Genomic DNA, 22,360 nt, shown 5'->3' on the forward strand with positions numbered 1-22,360 from the left:
TTCAGAACCACTTGTCCCATATGGGGTCGCGGGGGAACCGGAGCCTAACCCGGCAACACAGGGCATAAGGCCGGAGGGGGAGGGGACACACCCAGGACGGGACGCCAGTCCATCGCAAGCACCCCAAGCGGGACTCGAACCCTAGACCCACCGGAGAGCAGGACTGAGGTCCAACCCACTGCACCACCGCACCCCCCTTGCTATAGAATATAGACTGTATAATACTGTATATAATAACGTAATTCTATTGGATATAGACATAGGCACAGCTGGTAGTGTGGTGGTTAGAACTACTGCATTTGGACCTGAAGGTTATGGGTTCAATTCCTCTTCTGGTTGTAGTACCCTTAAGTAAAGTACAGACTTTAAATTACTCTACTGTACACACTGGTAGGTAACAGCAAGCACCTCAATGTTATAAGGTGCTTTGGAATGAAGTGTCAGATTGATGACCGAACGTAGGCAGATGTGTTCATCACGTTGTTGAGAACTTACCTCTGGAACAGTGTTTCTTTTCAAACCTCTGGCTCTCATTAGTGAAGTATTAATTTTTGTTGTTTGTGCACGGTGTGCTGTCGGGAGGGTAAAATCAGGGGATCTTTGTGTGACCGTTTGAGCGGTTCACCCAGCGGACCCGTGTTCGTCCTCCCGGGTCCCATACAGCCGGTGCGTGTTCTTCTGCAGAGGCATCATCCAGAAGAGTCGAGAGGAGGTGGCCTCGCTGCAGCAGTGCCGACCCGCCCTCACACCCGTGCTGGCCATCGTCCAGGTACGCAGCAGGGAGTGAACCGCTGCACCCGCTGCGTGATGTCATGGGACCACGTCTTCGGTGCTTTTAAAGTTAATCTTTCGTTGACTTGTTTGAACACACAGGCAGGTGAGGATGACCGCTTCCTGGCGCTGAACAAGGAGATGGCAGGAGAGGTCAGTTCTGCCCTGGGGTTTGGTGTGTTGGGAGGGGGGGTGGGGTGAAGTGGATGTTGGTTCTCATCCAGCTGCTGTGTTTGGACAGGTGGGCCTGAACGTCCTCCAGATCTCTTTGCCAGCGGACTGCACGGAAGATGAGGTAGACTGTGTAAACGGGGCACGGTGGGGGTCCCGACCCCGAGAGCACGGTTTTCAGACGAGAACGGTGACACCCCCTTTCCGATTGCTTACACGTGTAGGTCACGGATGAGGTTCTGAAGCTCAACGAGGACCCCAAGGTGCACGGCCTGGTCCTCCACCTCCCCACAGCTCTACTCAGCGGTCGAGTGCTCAACAGCATCAGTCCGGAGAAGGATGTTCAGGGGTACGTGATGCTGGACCGTCCGGTCTGCACTGGGGCTCCCAGCCCTGCTTCTTTTGCTAGTGCTCATTAATGATGATGTAATTTCCTAAACAATTTCTCCCTCAAAGTCTCGTAGGATGCCGTAGAATCTGGCTTTAGTACGTGCAACAGAGTGAGTGGGTGTTGGTTGTTGGGTCGAACCTCACTGCTCTGAAGCAGACTGGTTCTACAATATTCTGGCTCCGCAGCTGCCCCTCTAAGCCCCAGTTTCCCTCGCTGTCCCCGCTTCCTGCCACTGAATCGGAGTTTGAGTTTGGTCCTCAGTCTGGTTTCTGGACCATTAGGGATGTTTCTTCGGGGGCGGAGCAGGAAAGGGCCGGGGGTTCATTAGACAGTGGGTGTTTGTTGGATGTGGTGGTCATGGTCTCCTTCCTCCCCAGGGTGACCGATGTCAACTTGGGGAAACTCGTTCGGGGAGACCTGGAGGATAGCTTCGCTCCACCCATCGCCAGGGTCGTCATGGAGCTTCTGGAGCAGCACGGTCAGTTGGGAGGCGGGGCTTCACGGGCCCGTAAGCATCAGGCGGCCACTGACCACCAACCGTCATGACCTGGTCACCTCTCCTTACTCAGTAAATCAGATGTGTACCTTACCATAGTGTCCTTGGGGAGTGAGTGTATAGTTTCTGCTGGTGTCTTATTAGAAATTAAGCTATGACTCCTCCGCCCCGGTGTTGATGCTGAGGCTGGAGTGTAAACCCCCCCGAACTTCCTGCAGCAGAAGGTCTGCGCTCATTCCTGTCGTTTCCCCCCCCAAGGGCTGTTGGCGGAGGGGAAAACGGCACTCATCCTGGGGAACAGCGGAGCCCTGGAGGTGGCCCTGCAGTGTCTGATTCAGCGAAGGGGGATGCTGGTCCTCACCTCAGGCTGGAAGGTAGCCAGTCTGCAGAAACAGGTGATCATTGCACCACAGGAAGTCATGTGCACCACCATCCAGCCACTTCCTGCCTCACACACCCCTCCGCTTTTCATTCTTCTAGTGATTCTTGTAGTTTTTTTAAAGGCTGACCACAAGGTGGCAGGACAGCACTGAGGATCATGACATTGTTCACGTGTGAATCTCATGGGGGACGCAGGAATCGGGACTCCCCACGTGCTGGTGTACCCCTCCCCCAAGGCCTTGTGCCCAGGGTTTCTGGGATAGGCTCCTGACCACCATGACCCTTTTCATGACAAAGCAGCTATTGAGATTGGTTGGATGGACAGATGGATGGACTCCACACGATCATCTGTGTTTAATCTAGAAAAGTTGTAACTGATAACTACACATTCTGGGTAATTTTACTCATCGTGTTCCACTTACCGCCGTTGGCACGGTCCCAGGTTCAGCAGACTGACGTGGTTGTGCTGACCAGCGAAGGACCCTTAGAGTTCCTGCCCGGTTGGCTGCGACCAGGAGCCGTCGTCATCGATTGTGGCTCCGCCCACTTCTCAGGTAACCGGTGACGACGCAGCGCATCACCTGCATGCAGTGACGTGTAACCGTGGCAACTGGAGTTTTTTATTTGTAGTACCACAGGAGTGAGTGTGTTTAGATCCCCCTCTAAAGCACATTGTGGAGACTGTCAGATAAGCAGGGGTGGGAAGTATGGTAAATACTTACTGAGGTGTACTGATGATATAGGGGCAGCAGGGGGCGTAGCAGTTAGAGCTGTTGCCTCTGGACTCAGGTTGCAGGTTTAACTCCCAGATCCTGCTGAGGTACTCTTGATCACGATACCTGAAATAGTAAAAATTACTCAGCTCTATAAATGGGTAGATCAGTGTAAGTAGCTCCACATTGTAAGTCACTTTGGTGGAAAGTGTTAGATCACGGAATCAGTGTAAATTGTAAGTGTAAATGCAGTAAATGATGATCACTTGTTGTGACCGCAGAGCGTTCGGACGGCCCCGTCACCCACGGCGGAGCAACGCCCAGGGTGGGCAGTGTGGACTCACTGGCGGCGGCGCTCAGGATGCAGGTGCGAGTGGTAGAGTTGTACAGGGTGGAGAACACGGTGTAGCTGTTTCTGGTGGGAGTGTATTTCACGCACCTGGTAGGGCTGGATGTGACCCCCCCCCATTAATCTTCGTTACCTACAGAATACAGCCCTCCAGACAGATGAGCCCTGCCCCTGTGGGTAACCAAGACCAATGAGACTAATGAGCGATGTAGCTGTTTGGCACAGCGGTGCAGCAGGTTGCATTGCCCTTTCCTGCACTGCACATTCTAGGGCAGCACTGTGTTATGTGGCAGAGCATGAGGTGGACAGCACTGGGGGATTCTGGGTAATCGCTCTTCCTCTTCCTGGCCCCCGTGCACTCCCTTCCACCCACCCACCCCCCCCCCGCAGAACGTGGTGAGGAGTGCCTGCAGGTGGCTGCGGCAGCAGCGGTATCGCCCATGGAGGCTACGCAGTCTCACGCTGCAGCCACTGTCGCCTGTGCCCAGGTGCGGAGAATTTTACATGTGTTCCGCGGTACTGTACATTAGGGCGTTAAAATGAAGCCCCCCAGTTGTATGTGGAGTGTTGCTTCTCACATGTGTCCACTCCCCATCCCCCAGCGACATAGAGATTTCCCGGAGTCAGAGCCCGAAGGCCATCGAGCTGCTGGCCAGGGAAGTGGGTCTGCTCCCGGATGAGATCGAGGCTCACGGGAAAACGAAGGCGAAGGTGCGACTCTCCCTACTGGACAGGCTCAAGGAGCAGCCCGACGGGAAGTACGTCCTGGTGGCCGGGTGAGTGCGCTCGCGCCGTGGAGAAACTTCTGGATCGTCGCTGCGACAGCTGGGCGGAGACACAGCCAATAGCGGTTTATCGCAGGGCACGGGTTGGTCCGAAATCGAAAGTGTCCGTTCTTGGTTTGGACCCCCTTGTGGTGGCACGAGCTCCCCCTGTCCCTCGGAGCTGCTGAATCCCTTATCCCCAGTAACGTGTTTGCATCTGCCGCCCTTCATCTGTTGGTGGAATGCGCTTGTTTACCCCGTCACTTTGGACCAAAGTGTCTGCTAATGTGGACGGGCGACGCCCCGGCTCTGAGGAGACATCTCCCGTTCTGGACGAAAGAATTTGCTTCTTGATCCAAACCCATGATCTGCAGCAGAGAGTCCCTGTCAGGCCACCTCAGCAGGATGCTGAGGACAAGGCCATCATATTCAGTGTCCGCTGGGCAGTAGTGAGTGCTCACTCTGGAGCGAGGGGGAGGGCACGAGACAGGAAGGGGGGAGGGGCCGTTCCCACGGAGATAAAGCCCAAACATTGCATCAGAGAGGAGCTGCTGCCAGAAAACCTGACCAGGGGTCCAAAATGCCCCTTCTGGTATGTGGCTGAGAGCCAGCAGATCCCTAGAGGAGTCTGACCCACAGCGGCACCAGTCCTCATCCTGAGAACCATCTTGTTCTCCAACATCTGACAGAACCATGTGGACACCTCAGACATCCTTCTGTCACTATTTGTGTGTAACCGTCTCACAAGATAGTTACAATTACATTTATTCACTTAGCAGACACTTTTCTCCAAAGCGACTTCCAATGAACTCTATGTAGTGTTATCAGCCCACACACCTCATTCACCGCGGTGACTTACACTGCTAGATACACTACTTACAATGGGTCACTTATCCATACATCAGTGGAACACACACACTCTCTCTGTCCCTCACACACTATGAGTGAACCTGAGCAGCATGTCTTTGGACTGTGGGAGGAAACCAGAGCACCCAGCAGAAACCCACACAGACACAGGGAGAACATGCAAACTCCACACAGACTGAGCGGGGATCGAACCTATGTGCTCTCGCACCAATCAGGTGCTGTGAGAGAGCAGCGCTACTCGCTGTGACGAAGGAGTAATACCATAGTACCTAATAGTAACAGTAATAACTAATGCCCCAAACCTTAACTCTACTAATACCCCTAAATCTACTGACACTCCTAACCCTACTAATAACTCTAACTCTAATCATACCCTGAACTTTAACCCTAATACCCCTAACTCTCCTAATACCTGCTAACCCTAACCCTAACCTTGACACTACCGTAACCCTACTAATACCCTACTCCTACTAACAGCCCTACCCCGAGCCCTTGCCCTAACTGTAAAACTGCCCAAGCTACTTCCCAAACAGTTAACCTAACCCTAAGCCTACTAATAACCCTAACCCTAGTCCAACATGAACCCTAACCCCTAAAACTCCCCCTGATAGCTCTAGGAGGGGCAGCCCCAACAAAGTGGTTTCCAGCTTGGCCGGCGCTGGGTGACACATGTAGAGTCCTCACGCCGCTACCTCCCAAACGCCATGGCTTGTGGACAGGAGCCTTCGCCCCGCTCGAGGGCCCGTCTGAGCCAAAGTGCGTCCGCTAATCAATAGCGCCGCGTCGTGTCACATGATAGGTGCTTAAGACATTCATTCACGTGTCCGTCGCAGCCACGTGACGGCCGTGATGATGTGGCCACTGGCTGCTCGTTACGAAACGGTGAGATGTTCCTCCTGGGGCCATTCTGGAGCCAGCGAAGGGAAGCTTGATGGGATTCCGGAAAACTACCCGTGTGTCGAGCAGGAAAGTAAGGCACCCTGTGTGTGTGTGTCTGCAGCATCACGCCCACACCACTCGGAGAGGGTAAGAGCACGGTGACCGTCGGCCTGGCTCAGGCCCTCACAGCCCACCTGAAGCTGAACTCCTTCGCCTGCCTGCGACAGCCCTCCCAGGGGCCCACGTTCGGGGTCAAAGGTGAGAGGCGGCGCAGTAGGTCCAAACGGTGGTATGTCGGACGGGGCTCTCCCGGAATTCTCTGGACTCGAGTTCAGTCTCCCGCGCTCCACATCTTCATGCGCTCCGTGCTCTTGGTCGCCCCCAGGCGGAGCAGCCGGCGGAGGGTACGCCCAGGTCATCCCCATGGAGGAGGTACGCAGGTCCGGCCCCCGGGGCGTTCCGTCCGCCGTCCCCCATCGCTGGCCGCTGCGTCTGGTGTCCACTGGTGTCTCACTGCCGATCCCTTCCCCAGTTCAACCTGCACCTGACGGGGGACATCCACGCCATCACGGCTGCCAACAACCTGGTGGCAGCGGCCATCGACGCCCGCGTCCTGCACGAGGCCACCCAGTCGGACAAGGTGTGCGGCGACGGGGGCCGGGGGGGGTCATACAAGTGTGACGTATGTAATAAATTCCCAATATCTGTTACTTCCCTTCGTTAATAGGCCGCACTGCACAGATCCTACTGGTGTAATTAGGCTGTAATAACTGTAATATTAATTAAGGGGGGCGCGGCGGCGCAGTGGGTTGGACCGGGTCCTGCTCTCCGGTGGGTCTGGGGTTCGAGTCCCGCTTGGGGTGCCTTGCGACGGACTGGCGTCTTGTCCTGGGTGTGTCCCCTCCCCCTCCGGCCTTACGCCCTGAGTTGCCGGGTAGGCTCCGGTTCCCCGTGACCCCGTATGGGACAAGCGGTTCTGAAAATATGTGTGTGTGTGTGAAATGAAATATACAGTATTTATTCCCATATTTTATATTATCATAGATACGTTCTTATCATTGTTCACCGTAGGCACTGAAACTCAGCCACACAGGAAATGTGTTGTTTCTTATTTTTCCCCAAAACTTCACTTCATGCCGTAAGAATGAAAACACTCCGAACTTTGAAGTCACAAAACACGCAAGCAGACGAAACATCATTAAAACTTCCTTATCATAAACATAACGGACTGTTCGCTCGTCCAAACGTAAACTCATCTTGCCAAACAAAGAGTGAAAAAACATCCGAGTTTAAAAACAAGTATAAATAACAGTTTTAAGAGCAAAACTTGGGACTTTAAAACCCTTTACCTTTAAAAGAAAGACAATAAAAGATAGTAAAATACCCTGTTTCATGCATAACAAAAGTACTCAACTGTTTATCGTCATCTTTTACACTTTTTTTTAAACTTTGAAATCTCTGTTTACTACAGTTCATTCAGCTGTGGACGGTGGACTCGGGACCCCCCACCCCCACCCCAAGTGGTTACTCTTTAACAGGTTGAATTAGTAACCAGTGGTTCACCGCTACGGGCTGGAATGCGGTCGTTTGACCTTCCCGTCTCTGTGTCCCCCCCGCCAGGCGCTCTACGGCAGGCTGGTGCCCACAGTTAATGGCCTCAGGAAGTTCTCGCCCATACAGACGGCCCGATTGCGGGTAAGCAGGGAGCGTCTCTGTGCCTCCTCTAGGGGGCGTCGTGGAGCTGCGATCGACGCGCTTCCCCGAACTGGGACGTCTCGGAGCTTCTCTTCTGTTCGCTGTCCGGAGATGTAAACCCGGCTCGGGGCGTCGTGCTGGCGTTCCGCGTGTTGCGGAACCTGGCCCCGCCCCAGCCGACCCCTCCTGGTCGTACCTGTGAAGGTGCGCGGTTCGAACGTTTGTGTTCATCCCGGCGACTCCCTCCATCTCCCCTGCAGAAGCTCGGCATCGACAAGACGGAACCGGGTGCTCTCACGCCAGAGGAGATCCGCTCGTTCGTCCGACTTGACATTGACCCCTCCGGAATCACCTGGCAGAGAGGTAGGAGTCCCTCGTACCGCGACCACCGCAAGGACTGGACTAAAGGTTCCAGAGCAGTTCTGCATCCTTCCCCTTGAGGGACCGGAGCAAACCGGACCTGGGTTTGTCCATCCAAGCCAACAGATGGCAGTAAGGAGTACCAAACACAGACAGGAGTGTGTGACCGCCTAAATCCAACTCACTTCCACAGTGTTTACAGCCCGTGTGTGGTGTTCCTCGGTGTTTGTCCTCCACAACAAGATGACGAACTTCACACGTGTTCAGAGCACGTCAGCAATCGCCACTGGACAGGAGTTGGCGGAGATGCTGTGTTTTCTTTTAGATTATTTGAAATCATTTTTAATTTTGATGTGGCACAACGTTAAAAAGTATTACAAAGTATCTTTCTTAACGTGTTACGTGTATATGTTACACTTTTACAGCACTAATTCAGTAAATAATTAGAGGGATGTCTGTTTTATTAATCTTTTACTTGTTCCTCCAGTGTGACTTTGGAGTTATGAACGAAATGAGTTGCAAACAAAACGAGTTATGAACACAATGAGTCCTGACTCTATCCGTAAGACGAGAGACACAGCAAAAGGTGCGAAGCAACACGAGTTAAAAGCCAAATGAATAAAGCACAGTGTGAGTGGTGTTGAGGCCTGTCTGGGTTATCATTTCCTAGGAAACAGTTTTGGGATTACATCATCCTGATAAGTCACACGCTGAAGCACTTGACCGCTGAGACGTGCGGAGCCCCTTCCTCCTAACCAGGTCCACATGTGAGCAGCTCTGCTGAACTGCGAGGCTCATGAGGGTTGGGTTTGGGTTTTGGACGACCGCCTCATTCCAGGGGGTAAAAACGTTGAAACATCTCATGGCCGACACCAGGAGGGACCGCGGCCCCAAGGGCGATGTCGACCACGAATGCAGAGTCACAGCTGTTTGCCACTTCCGTCCAAACTGCTCTATAGACTGTCAGCTGTGTGTACGGAGTGTGATCTCGTAGTGTAGGAGTGTGCGGTTCTCCGTAGCGAACGACCACCTGCGGTCCCCAGCTCTGACCGAAGGGTGTCTCTCATTCATAGTTGTCGACACGAACGACCGCTTCTTGAGGAAGATCACCATCGGACAGGCCTCCACGGAAAAGGGACAGGCGCGGCAGGTGGGACCATTTCACAAACACTTATGCAGCTAAATAATTGATACATGGCAATTTACACTGATTTACCCATTTATACAGTAGGGTGATTTTACTGCATCAGTTCAGGGTAAGTACTTTGCCCAAGGGTTCTACAGCAGGAGGTGGGATTTGAACCTGGCTCCTTCAAGTCCAAAGGTGGCAGCTCTAACCGCTGCGCCCCCTGCTGGCCCTTTTTATTCCTAAGAGGATTGCAGAGGTTCCTCCTGTTTCTTTAGCTTTGTGTTTATTGGTTGGATCAGTGAACCTCAGGTCCTCACAGGTGGAACCATCAGCAGGTCTCCAGGAACTTGCCGCCCCACCGGTTGCCATGCCGACAGACATGACTGGAAGCTGCGCCCGCCGTCTGGTTGACGTGGGTGTTCGATTTGTTCCAGAGTATTCCAGCCCACCTTTTATCAGGGTGACTGTCCTTTAGATGACCTGTACTTCCCTGCGGAGACAGCAGGCAGCGCAGCAGTTGGAGCTGTTTATGGAAAGGAGGATGGGGGGGTGCGGCCGTCATGGTGCCCTGCTTTGTGGTTTATGACACGGTGTGGAAAGTGTTTCTTTGGGCTTAGTGAGCGGGCAGCGCGTGCGTGCGCGTGTGCGCGCGCGAGGTCTGACGGCTCGTCCTCCGCAGGCCCAGTTCGACATCGCCGTGGCCAGTGAGGTCATGGCCATCCTAGCTCTGACCGATGGACTGCGGGACATGAAGGAGAGGTTCTCGCGCATGGTGGTGGGGAGCAGCCGGACGGGTCGGCCGGTCACCGCGCAGGACCTGGTGAGTGTGTGTGTGCGCGTGTGCGCGCGTGCGTTTCCACTGCTGCTCTGTGACCCGGTGCCGCAGCGGGTGCATCTCATGACCAGGAAGCCGTCTCGTGACAGAGGTCAGAGGTCACCCGCCGCTCGCCCACCGATAGCGTTTGACCCCCTGTGTCCGTCTCACACCGACGTCAAACGCAACCACACGTCCTTCCCGAACCGGCCCTCAACTCCTCGCTGGAGAACATCTGGCTCCTCTTCCCCTTCCTGTGTGACTTGGGCTCGACGGTGGAAATGCGACATCTGTAAAGTGTTTTGACTCGAGAGCTGTAGCGTGTTTTTACTCTGTTTTTACTGTTCTCGGATCTTAGGTTCATCGTATCAGAGTATTACAGCAGCACAGAAGTATTTCGCAACGCTCAGCGGTCAGGTAAAGGGGGGGTAGGAACACGGTCCGGATCAGGCGTTCGGGGCCGGGATTGTCGTGACCCAGAACAGGTTGGTACGAGCAGTGTGTTTTCGCTGGGTTACCATGGCGTCAGAGTCTCGGACAACGCTGTCGGACACATCGGGAGAAGATGCGGTTCTTTCGGAAACATGGTGTCGATTAGAAACGCTGGAGGAGAAAGGAGAGCAGGAGGAGCAGCAGCCCGATGGATGGAGCCCTTCCAGAGTGGAGCAGAGAACATTCTGGAAGAACTCGAGACACGTGGCGTCACCGTGGACGCCAACGGCGGTGTCTGCACGCTCGGGCCCAGAGTGTCCCCTGCGGAAAGCGGGCTCACCGACGTATCGAATGACTGAGCGCCCAGTTTGCGGTGCATCCTGGGATTGGGATGTGACTGTCATTACAAGCCAATTAAAAGTGAACATTTGATCCGATTATGAAACGTAATTTTCCCTGTAAACCAGATTTAGTTTGGAACAGGGTCTCGTGTTCTTCCCGAGTTCCCTCGTTGCCCTTCCGCCTGCAGCGCCAGGGGGCGCTCTAGAGACCCGTGACCTGAAGAACTGATGCTCGGACGAAAAAGAGATCGAGTGCTCATCATGGCAGCGTCCGCGGGACTGAGTGGCGCCCCCCGCTGGGCGCCTGGAGACGCTGCGCCTGAACACATACGTGACGCAGACTCGCTGTTGTGTCTCTCCCAGGGTGTGAGCGGTGCCCTGGCCATCCTCATGAAAGATGCCATCAAACCGACGCTCATGCAGACGCTCGAGGTGAGTGGGACCGGGGACCGGGGGGGTGGGGGTGAGGGGCGGGACCGTGTCCTCTTCTCCTGGGTCTCCCATCAGATGCTCGACGGGCAAAGAACCTCACCGCTGCGTCCCTCAGACGGTCCCCCCCGCACGCCCGTGAAGGGGAAGGGTTCCCATGTGGCTCCGGCGAGGAGCTGTTGACGTGTAGCGTGCGCGGCGTGGCCGTGTCGCCACGCTTGGCGCAGAGCGTGTAGCTCTCGGAAGGGGCTACGCTTCTTTGCTCCCTTTTCCAGATGTGTGTGTGCGTCTGTGTGTCAGCCCTTCATCACAATCACATCTGGGTTGCTCTGCTGGTGCCACCGCAGCCTGGACTCTGCAGATGCCCGAGCGGAACCTGGAGGGCGTGGCCTGTAGCTCCTGCTGGGTCTATCCAAAGTGCTGGCTCTGTTACACATTGGTGTTCAGCGAGGGGTTTCTTTTGGGCGGGGCAAGGGGGCGGGGCTAATGGGCCAATAAGCTCCTCCCAGTCCTGGGGACATTTTTGTACCTTTCTGGAAAATGGGACTAGAGCCCAACTGGTCCGTTCCCAGCCTTTGTCTGCCCTGCTTGTGCGTCTCTTTCCACGCAGGGAGGGGTGATGGGAGAAGCTGAGGGTACGAACCCAGAAACAAAGGATGACGGGCCCATGGACAGAACAGATAGCAGGGCACCGAAAAACAGCCCTCTGCGTGTGTGTGTGCGTGTTTATGTGTGGGGAAGACTTTCCTGCCAGTGCTTCCTGCGCTCAGTGAGCGTGAGAGTGTATCGGCGCTGGGTGAGCGGGGTTGTGGGAACAGAGGTAGGGGGCAAGTGGGTGACCCCCACAGGCCTCAACCCCCCCCAGAAGGTGGGTGGTTTCAGTCCCAGGGAGGAAAGTGTGAAGCTCCGCCCCCATCTGAGCATCAACTTCCTGAACAGCAGTAAATTGGTGTAAAGTACTTCATAAGTCAAGGCGAATGTGCAGAGTGGAGTGTTTCTACAACACACACCAGCCAGGGTGGTCACGGCACTCTGTGCGCGTGTGTATTTGTGTGTGTTGCCCTTTCGTAGGGTGTGTGACGTCTCACCTGCAGCGGGAGGTGGGATTTGAACTCTTACATGCAGGCCAGGGTAGTGTACTGGTTTGAACTCTGAGCTTCTGCCTTCCACACAAAGGACCTGGGTTCAAGTCTCACCTCCTGCTCTAGTACCTTTGAGCAAAGCGGTTACCCTAACTGGTGAAAATACCCCTGCCCCGTAACAAGGTGGTAAATCAGTGTAAGTGGTAGCGTCTTGTGCTGTGAGGTCTCTGGCACCTCAGTGGGAAAGAGGCTCCAGGGTTCGAGAGGAGCATCCCGAGATGTTCGGACCTACGGAGAGGCGGTTGTGGGAATTCGGTTTGGTCGCTTTTCCTGGATGCCAGTGTGTGTAAAAGAGTGTCAAATTTGTACCCGCAGGGCACGCCCGTCTTCGTCCACGCCGGCCCCTTCGCCAACATCGCCCACGGCAACTCCTCGGTCCTGGCCGACAAGCTGGCCCTCAAGCTGGTTGGGGAGGAGGGCTTCGTGGGTAAGTGAGCCGTGCGCAGCGCGTCCGCCGCGGGGCGTCGCTCATCCCGAGGGCCTGCGCGGATTTCTCCGGAAACGTTCCTTCGCTTGTTACCCAGAATACCCCAGCGGTCGGACCTCCAGCCACGCCCGGATCATTGTTCCAGACCCATGTGAAAATAGCACTCGAAGGAATCGGGGGAGCTCTGACTCCGCCCTCCAGCAGGAGAGGAACGTGGGGGGCGCCCATGGGCCGTTGGTTGACCTTTGACCTCCTCGGGAGCGCACGAGTCGGGGGCGAGGCCTCATCTGGGGGGCGTTAGAGGGTTTGCACTTGGTCATCGGTCAAAGTTCAGGCTGTTCAGGGCAGCGGGTGGTGTAGTGGTGAGAGGTGGAGAAGGACGTGGGTTCGGATCCCACCTCCTGCTCTAGGGCCCTTGATCATGCTACTTACCCTGAATTAACGCAGTAAAAAGTAGAGGAATAAACTTGCACACTGATTACCGTACTTAGAGTAAGACTGTGCTGTGTAACGGGGTAAATCGCTGTAAGCAGCTTAATGGTGCGAGAAGACGAATGAAGACTGTGGATCTGAAGGAAACTGTGTTTACAGCAGCACACAAACGACAACAGAATTAATATGAATAGTAATAGCCTCCTAATGAATGAACCCCGGAGGATCATGGGAACTCCGAATGATGTCGTCGACCGCCAGCACCCCCCCGCGCGGCGCCGAGGAATGGCAAACAGAATTATATTCAGGCGGTCGTGATACATAATGATACGCTGTAGATAGAGAGGTGTGTGTGTACAGTGGTGCTTGAAACGATGTGAACTCTGTTTGTCCCGTAGTTTTACCACGAAACAGGTATGTAATGAGAATCGGCGTTTCGTATGACATAATATGTGTGTAATGACCAGTTATATATGTTGCTTTAGAGGAAATCGTGTGTGTAGTAGGAACGCACGAGTAATGCGGGTGTGAAAATAAGCGAACCCAAGTTGTGCTGGTTAATGTGAGAAGGTAAGTAGGATCAGGGGTGTAAATCACAGTCATTCATTCATTTTGTATGTTTATTTTAAGATGGAAAATTTAGATTTTATGAGTTTATTTAAAGTTTTATGCAGCAATAAATACCCCTGGAGGGTTCATGGACCGTCCAGCAGCACAGCAAATACACACCAGTGTGACGTCAATCACATATCAATAACATATTATTGATAACTGGTACAGAATAACCCACCGCAATTGAGGACTTTACTGAAGTATTAATGGAGCAAGAGCAATATTCAACATTCCATAACGGCCCCCTGCGCTCAGGCCGAGTGGCGAACGGCGCCTTCGCCTCATTTTGCTCGTAATTGTCACCATGTGCCGCGTTTCGGGTTCGCAGAATATTGCGTCAGGAGCGATGGATTCATGTGTTTATCGGTGCGTCGCTTCCAGCGGGACTGTAATTTGGGCGGAACTGTGTGGTGACTGGGCCACCAGGGGGCGCGTCAGTGAAGAAAAGCCCAGGACCCAGGAGCCGTGACCTTTCGGGGCGACGGCTTCACCGCGGCGCGGAGGTTCCGATCCCTGTCGAACTGCGAATCCTCGTGATTTACTGCGTTTCACGGAAAATGAGGGGAGAAGATTTCGTGGGAAATGAATGAAATAAACCCACCCTGCACCCCTCCCCCACCCAGCATCTGCAGGGCTGAAGGTCTAAACTGTGAGAAATCACTGGCTTCTCATCTTAAATGTAATATTTCGGTGTAAGGACGCTGCATTCGTGTGTGTGTGTGTGTGTGACCTGACCGAGGACCCCTGTCACAGCTGGAACCCGCTCCTGGCTGGGAAAGGTCAGAGGAAGGCTGGAAGGGAAGTGCGGCAGTGGAAAGAGAGACACTTATCCCCCTGGCCCGTGCGGAAAGTGTTTCCGGGCGTCAGGAACCCGGGTTCGATGCCTCGCTGGCTTCCAGCATAAACACGGTTAGAACATTGTTTTCCGCGGTCGAGGACGGAAAATGTGCTGTTGACGTGCCGCCGACCCACCGCGCTGGACCTCACCTCCACTCGGACCAACGGGAGGCTTGTCGAAGTGCGCGGGGGGCTTTGCGGGGATCGGAAGGGTGTGGGGTCGAGTCCCAGGGCAGAGGTTGCTGCCGAGCTCTTATTTATGGTCCTTAACCTGAGTAAAAAAAAGGGTAAATAATTGAACGGTAGCTTTGGAGGGACAGGGAAATCAGACAAATGAATGCATGTAAATAAATAAAGATGTTTGTTAAGGGAGCGGTAAAATTATTTATTTACCTGCGCGTTTATACGAAGCAGCGGCACGCAGGGGGTCTCTGCCCCGCGCCGCCTTCGAACCCGGTGCCCTGCCGTCCGTCGACATCCGAATGCTCTCCGAATTTCTCCATTATTAAAGGAGCGCATGAATATTTCACAGGGTGTGTGTGAGAGAGAGAGAGCGAATGTGACCTGTTTGAGGGATGCGACCCCGACGCCGGTCCCCGATTGGCTCTTGAATGTGTCGCCAAGGTGAGGGGAAGAGGTCTACCCCAAGCGCTCGAGAGCTCGCTTGTCTGCTCGCTGGACAGCAGGGGGCGCAGTCCTCGAGGAGAGCGTGCCACGCCCAGCCCGACGGGTTCCGATGAAGCGTGCAGCGGTGCGAAACGTGCGGGCGGCGCCCCGCTTCCAGCGAAAGCGCTTCCCCTGCCGTTCCAGGAACGCCGTTTCCTGCTGTTGAACTGGTTCCAGGTTCTTCTCGAACCCCCCGCCTTGCGCCTAGTCCTTCCTGTCCTTCCGCAGCACGGGCCCTGGGTGACTCACGGATGCCCTGTAGGAGGCAGACAAAGGGATTTACATTTATTACCTCGCGAATGAGCTTCCGGAACGTTCCGTCTCCATTTGTCATTAGCCGACAACGTGCTGGAGGAGCTCAGATGGTTCCTTGTCCTTCCAGCTGGACGGGACTTGACCTCTGAGTCACTGTGCGTCCTGGAGAGCAGGACCGCGGGAGACCGATGACTTCCCACCCGACACCTCCGGTGCTCGCTGTTCTTGCGGACTAGCAGGTGGCGCAGTGCTTGGAGCCCTCAGCATGCCCTCTCAGATCCGGGGTGCGACCCCACATCCTGCTGCAGTTCCCTTGATTAAGGTACTTACCCTGAATCGGTACAGTAAAAATTACCCAGGTGTATAAATGGGTAAAAGTGAATAAACAAAAACTGATTTATCTGATAATTTCCTACAAAGCGACTTACACACCTGGGTAATTTTACTGAAACAATCTAGGGTAAATATTTTCAAGGGTACTGTAGCTGGAAGTGGGATTCAAGCCTGCAACTTCTGAGTCCAAAGGCAACAGTTCTAACCTCTCTGCTAGGTAGACGAGTGTAAATAATAGAAAGTTTGTGACCGAGAGGTTGTGTGTTTGAGTCCCAGTATGAGAACTGAAGTTTTGAGGAAAGGTGTTCACCTTCTGTGCTTCATCCTGCTGTTGGAACCTACATTATGAGGAGAAACGGGCCTGTGGCTCTGACCTCATGCTCTCCTGTGCTCTCCTGTCCCCTCCACTCCCCTCCCTCTCTCCCCCACCCACCGCGCCCCCTAGTGACGGAGGCTGGCTTCGGCGCCGACATTGGGATGGAGAAGTTCTTCAACATTAAGTGTCGAACTTCTGGTCTCCGGCCCAACGTCGTGGTTCTGGTGGCCACGGTGCGAGCCCTGAAGATGCATGGCGGTGGTCCCAAAGTGGGTATCTCTTGCTCTCGCTCGCTCTCTCTCTCACTCACACACACACACATACACAGAGTTACTTTGGAGGAAATTATGTAAATGTGATGTAAATGAGCAAATGACAACAGTGACTCGAGTGTGTGTGTGTGTGTGCGTCTATGTGTGAGAGAGAGAGAAACCTATGTAACACACTTGGATTAAATGTAGCAAACAAAGGGATGGTGGTTGATACGAGACCTGCTGGACTGGAGTGACCCTCTGCTCCGAACGACTGTCTTCCAGGTGTCCGCTGGAGCTCCTCTGCCGCAGGAGTACGTGGACGAGGTGAGACGCGTTTCCGCTCCTGTCCTCCTCAAACAGCCGCAGCGCATTGCAGGAAGTCCCGCAACCAAGAGACGTCCGCCTGCTGTCTTGTGGCGAGACATTATAAGTCCCTCTGCCCCTCGGAGCTGCCGAGTCCCTCCCACCGTTCAAGAAGGGTCTCAAACCCATCTCTTTCAGACCCACTTCCTAACAGCTCCATGAACTTGCTTCACATTATCTGTCACCATGGCCTCTGTACCTCCTGTCGTGAAATTCACTTCTTTTTACTCATTTCTGCATCCCTTTGGAGGAAGATCGACTGTAAATGTGTAAATGTAAAGGTGACCCGCAGTTCCTCTGAGGTCCAGAGGGGGCGCCGTGGGGGAGACGGCCCGCTTTCACACAGATGAGTTGCGCAACCCCGTCTGCTTGAGCTGAGTTGACAAAGCTGGAGGAATTTGGCAGCTGCGGCATCCCTGAGGGACGTGCTTCCCAGCAGTGAAACACGTGGTCTTTACCATGGTAGTTCACCCCCTTTTAGATGTCCGTGTTCGTTGGTGAAGGGAGACTTATTAGGTGACGCTGCTGCGGCTGTATGTGTTGTTTTTTTCAGTGGGTGTACAAAGCAGGGGGCTTGTCTCCAGGCCTTTAACCCCCCATGTCTCCAGGCTCCCACATAGCTCTTACTTAACTATGTTTGCCCAGTTAATGAAATAATTACTCGAAGGCCCCCCCCCTCTTTCCCGAGAGTCATCCAGCGGGGATGGTGTTCAAACCCGAGGCCTGGTTTAAATCACGCCCATAAAAAGATTTCAGCTGAGCAAATAAGTAAATCAGTTAAGTTAATTGAGAGGAGAGTAATGAGTTCCAGAAGGTCCCTGGAGGAGCCTGGCCCAGGTCTGCACCCCCCACACCCTTCTCGGGGGTCCCGCTCCGCCTCTCTGCAGGGGGAGGGGCTTATGGGCCAGTTTGGACAGAGGTGGTGCTGCAGGCGGGTGGCTGGTGATCCTTCTGTTGAAACTTCCTGTTTGCCTGGAGGATCCTTTTAATCCAGGCCGGGTTTATATTCCTAATTATAATGTAATTAACCCGCGGCTCCGGTCACATGGGGGGGTCACAAACAATTAGTTGTTATATAAGACACAAATGGCCGGTAACGGCTGGACGTGGCGCCCCTACGAGTGCGTCTTGCTGGTCACCTGGCCGGTGTGAGACTCTTCGAGGTCAAGGTGCTTCGGGGGGGTTCTTCATCTACATCGGGGACGACTGTGCGTTTTCTAGGAGGTTGCGTCCCCTCCGGCACTCAGCGCAGCCGTGTCCCCATCTCCTGTGCCGAGAATCCTCTCGAAGCCTTTTTCTCTCGCTGCTCCCCCTGGCAGAATCTCCAGCTGGTGGCCGATGGCTGCAGCAACCTGAGGAAGCAGATCGAGATCGCGCAGCTCTTCGGCGTTCCCGTCGTGGTTGCTGTGAACGTGTTCAGGTGGGTTTAGGTGGGTTTAGGTGGGTTTGGGTGGGATTGGGCTCCGACGAGACTCGGTGCCTCGATAGGAGGGGGAATTTACGGCGCACCTTCCTCTCAGACCGCTTATTTCCCTTTTTCCGTTAAAGAGAAACGATATCGAACAAAACTCGACATGTTTAACACTTGAACGTAAACAACGGTTCACACGTTCCATTGAAGGATTACGCACCATTTGAACCTTTGGTTAATTTGCAGAAATTAAACAATATTTTGCACAGGATATAACCTCATCATTGAGTGTTTCTGCTCTTCAGACCCCCAAAAAGTTCCATTAAGAGAACAGTAACTGTAAAACCATAGTACAAAAACAGAGTACAACTCTGCCAACAATTAAAAATATTAAAATCACAAACATTTACATTTATTTATTCAGCAGATGCTTTTCTCCAGAGCGACTTCCAATGAACTCTGTGTAGTGTCATCAGCCCACACACCTTATTCACCGCGGTGACTTACACTGCTACATACACTACTTACATTGGATCTCTCATCCATACATCAGTGGAAAAAAAAAAATACAAAGTAGAAAAAAGTTCAGTCTGCGGTAAAGGCGTGAAAAATGCAAAGTCGGTCGTTTGGAAAGGTCACTTGTCTAAACTTGCGCTTGCTGCCTTCTCCAGGACCGATACGGAGGCCGAGATCGACCTCGTGTGTCGGATCGCGCGGGATAGCGGGGCTTCGGACGCCGTCGCCTGCTACCACTGGTCTCGGGGGGGTCGGGGCTGCGTGGAGCTGGCGCGGGCAGTGAGGAAGGCCGCTCAACAGCCCAACCACTTCCGCTTCCTCTATGACCTGCAGGTGAGACCGCGGGGGTGCGCTGCGGTTAAGGAACGGGACCCCCCGGCCCCCCGGCCCAGGGGCGAACGGGACCGTTCTGCGATCGGTCAGCCGAGCGTCGACCTGCCTGCCGAAAGCCCTCCTAAAAATACCCGCTGTGGCATCCCGCCTTCGAGGTGCGACGAATTATCGTGGGGGTGAAATATGCGCTGCACGTTTACAGGGGAGCTGTGAAGAAGAGCCGTGTTTCTGAGCGGCTTCTGGCCCCGTAGCCTCTCGAGCGCAGCGGCCGAGGGCTTCGACCCCCGGAGGAGAGGAGGAGCCCCGTCGGCGGCCGCGCTTACTTTTGCCCACCTTATGGTGATTTACCCGTTTATACAGCGGTCATTTTTACTGTATCAACTGGATACAGGAGCAGGGCGTGGGATTCGAACCTGGGTCTTTAGTGTGGAAGGTGTCTGCTCTTAGTACTACACCATCTGCTGCCCTAAAACGAACTCTGGCAAATTATCAGGACATTTTATGCCGGTTATTACAGCAAAAAAGTGCGTATGTGGAGTGGGGGTGCAGCAGGGAGTAGCATATTAGGGCCAGCAGGTGGCATAGCGGTTAGAGCTGCTGCCTTCTAGTTAGAGGTCATTGGGTTTGAATCCCACCTTCTCCTGTCGTCCCCTTTATCAAGGTACTTCCCTTGAGTTGACAGAGTAAAAACTAGTTGTGTAAGTGGGGTAAGTAACAGTGTACACACCCAGTATTTTAATTCCTCTTGGACACAGGAGTCAGATTATTAACGGTAATAATAAGGTATATTTTACACAGTATATGTACAGTTGAGCACTGTTTAGCTCCTTTTGGAACACACTGGACAAATGATCATTTTTGGCTGGTAAGATGATTTGCCAGTTGGGTGCCACACGACATAGTGGCGCTCCCTAGCGGTGGGGGCGGTTGGAGGGGGGCAGGGGCTGAAATAACCTCTTCTCAGAAGCTCTCTGAAGTCTGAAAGGTTTTGTTTTCGGTTTTAATTGGTGTCTGTCAGCAGTAGGAATTCATGCATAAGGCGTGTGTGTGTGTGTGTGCGTGTGTGTGTGTGTGCGTGTGTGCGTGCGTGTGTGCGTGCGTGTGTGTGTGCGTGCGTGTGTGTGTGCGTGCGTGTGTGTGCGTGCGTGTGTGTGTGTGTGTGTGTGTGTGTGTGTGTGCGCGCGTGTGTGTGGCTGAAGCAAACGACTCCTCCAAATGACCCCCGTTTGCCGTAACGTTCGTCAAGATTCATGAGCCTCGGAAGAGCCTGTATGTGTCGCCGGTGCCCACATGGGCTCCAAACATCAGATGTTTTGAGTTATAGATTTCCAGTTCTAACGAGCTGATGTTGTTAGCGCCGATTCGGACCCCCTTATTGGATCAACGTCCGCTCAGCGTTCCTTTCGGTGCAGGTCCTCCAATGGTCTTTGGAGTTCTTCCAGGGCTCAAGTTCCTTTGAAGTCCTTCGCTCTTCAATCGTTGGACCTGTCACTTCTGTTAGGAAGAGTAAGGAAAGCTCTTGTTAGAGGTTAAGTGATAGATGCAGTGTGACGTGGAGACCACAAGTGACGGTGAGAAGGAGGAGATACGTTTGGGCTTCTAAGGCAGAATAATACGTTCTAGAACTGGACTTTGTTCATGTTTCCCTCAAACAAAACTCTACAGGAGACAATTAATAACAATCTGTGACTTTGGGGGGTGGATTTGTTTGAAATGTGTCCTTTGACCCATATCTCTTCCACACAGATGCCCATCGTGGAGAAGATTCGAACCATCGCCCAGAAGGTGTATGGGGCAGATGACGTTGAGGTCTCTCAGGAGGCCCAGGCCAAGATAGACAACTACAATGAACAGGTGGGATCCCCATGTTGGATCATCTGCAGGGAGGTCCACACATGTCTCTCTGTGGTAGACCCTCCCGGTGTTTTCCCTCCGAATGTTTGAGAAGCTCTACTAGGCTGGAGAGGAGACAGATATTCTGTTTGGTTGGATGGTTAGTTGGATTGATCAGTGGATGGTTGGCGGGTCGGCTGGGTTTTTGCTTGAATGAATGGATTGTTACACGGTTGGTTAGGATGTTGCATTGCGGTGCAGTTGGATGGATGGATGGATGGACGGTTGGGTGGCTAGATGGTTGAATGGATGGTCGCATGGTTGGTTGGGTTGTTAATTAGTGAAGGAATCAGTGGTTGAATGGATGCTTGCTTTGTTGGTCGGGGTTTTGGTTTGTTGAATTATCACATGGATGATTTGACGGTTGCATTATTGTATAGTTGGTTTGGTTGTTGATTGAAGAAGGTATGGGTGATTGGATGCTTGTTTCCTTGGTTGGGGTTTTGGTTGGTTGGGAGTCTGGATGATCACATGGATGATCTGATGGTTACGTTACTGCATGGTTGGTTTGGTTGTTAACTGGTTGAATGTTTGGTTGGGTAGATGGATGGTCGGTCAGTCCGTTGGTTGTTCATTGTGACCTGTGGTACTGCGCTTATGTCCTTCCCCAGGGTTTCGGAAATCTGCCCATCTGCATGGCAAAGACCCACCTGTCCCTGTCCCACCTGCCAGATTGGAAAGGCGTCCCCACCGGCTTCCTGCTGCCCATCCGCGATGTACGCGCCAGCATTGGGGCTGGATTCATCTACCCCCTGGTCGGGACGGTGAGTTGAAGGGTGCGAGTGACATAGAGGGCTGAGGCAAGGAGAATCCCACGAGGAATGGAGCTCTCCCTACTGGAGGCTCCACATCCTGTGAATTTTTGATTGAAGTTCTGCAGGTCTAGAGCTTCCTCTTCCTGGGACTGGAACCTCTGACCTACATGAGAGCGGACAGCTCTTTGAGCCGTACGATGTTTGGCCGGTGTGGTTTTACCCCCCCCAGCATGTTGTTGGGCTCCTGCTGCACTGCAGACACGGCCGCTGCCAGTGAATCTGGGCCAGTTTCAGGTTTTGTGTCTCTGCCCTGTGGTCCACAAATGACATTAGTGCTGCTTTGGATGCATGAAACACTATGATTTGCGGTTTATATTTTTTATCTGCTCAATGCTAGTGGATTTATGAACAAACGATGGAACGATATGATCTCCTTGTTCACGGTTCACACCACCCAGCGGTCACTCACACCAGCAGCTTTCCAAACCCAATTCGCTATGCCACCTGCGTAGAGTAACAACTATGGTCTGACCATAGGGTCTGGAACTCATGACCCTCTGGTCTAACGGTGGAATGGTTCCTGCTAGAGTATGCCCGAGGTCCACTTCCTCCCCACACAGGTGTTTTCCTGCTTCTCGTGGGTTATTTTTCACCCCAGTGGACCCGTCATCCTCCCCCACCACACAACACACACTTGTCCTTTCGTGGGTGTCTTGCCCAGTGGGATTCGAACCCGAGCCCTTCAACTCCGTCAAACGTTGGAACAGGTGAATCTGCGAACCGGCATGATTGGGGACGCGGAGAGACTCCCCGTGAGGCCACCGGCAGGAATT

At 53.5% G+C, this 22,360-nt stretch overlaps 1 protein-coding gene across 3 annotated transcripts in view; it reads left to right on the forward strand.

Annotated features, from left to right (window-relative positions):
• mthfd1l (methylenetetrahydrofolate dehydrogenase (NADP+ dependent) 1 like) overlaps positions 1-22,360 on the forward strand; it is a 28,873-nt gene that overhangs the window by 2,573 nt on the left and 3,940 nt on the right. For all 3 annotated transcript variants that reach the window (XM_029253191.1, XM_029253199.1, XM_029253197.1), the window contains 25 exons: positions 685-769; positions 874-924; positions 1,013-1,066; positions 1,167-1,291; positions 1,711-1,811; positions 2,088-2,224; positions 2,653-2,764; positions 3,205-3,290; positions 3,663-3,760; positions 3,875-4,048; positions 5,904-6,040; positions 6,168-6,214; positions 6,315-6,422; positions 7,403-7,477; positions 7,738-7,840; positions 8,911-8,987; positions 9,646-9,786; positions 10,917-10,985; positions 12,440-12,551; positions 16,132-16,271; positions 16,539-16,580; positions 17,939-18,039; positions 18,702-18,879; positions 20,626-20,733; positions 21,384-21,536. In XM_029253191.1, coding sequence (XP_029109024.1) covers positions 685-769; positions 874-924; positions 1,013-1,066; positions 1,167-1,291; positions 1,711-1,811; positions 2,088-2,224; positions 2,653-2,764; positions 3,205-3,290; positions 3,663-3,760; positions 3,875-4,048; positions 5,904-6,040; positions 6,168-6,214; positions 6,315-6,422; positions 7,403-7,477; positions 7,738-7,840; positions 8,911-8,987; positions 9,646-9,786; positions 10,917-10,985; positions 12,440-12,551; positions 16,132-16,271; positions 16,539-16,580; positions 17,939-18,039; positions 18,702-18,879; positions 20,626-20,733; positions 21,384-21,536 — 2,614 coding nt within the window. The remainder of the gene's footprint in view (positions 1-684; positions 770-873; positions 925-1,012; positions 1,067-1,166; positions 1,292-1,710; positions 1,812-2,087; positions 2,225-2,652; positions 2,765-3,204; positions 3,291-3,662; positions 3,761-3,874; positions 4,049-5,903; positions 6,041-6,167; positions 6,215-6,314; positions 6,423-7,402; positions 7,478-7,737; positions 7,841-8,910; positions 8,988-9,645; positions 9,787-10,916; positions 10,986-12,439; positions 12,552-16,131; positions 16,272-16,538; positions 16,581-17,938; positions 18,040-18,701; positions 18,880-20,625; positions 20,734-21,383; positions 21,537-22,360) is intronic.

The sequence above is a fragment of the Scleropages formosus genome, chromosome 1, assembly GCF_900964775.1.
Source record: "Scleropages formosus chromosome 1, fSclFor1.1, whole genome shotgun sequence".
Taxonomy (NCBI): domain Eukaryota; kingdom Metazoa; phylum Chordata; class Actinopteri; order Osteoglossiformes; family Osteoglossidae; genus Scleropages; species Scleropages formosus.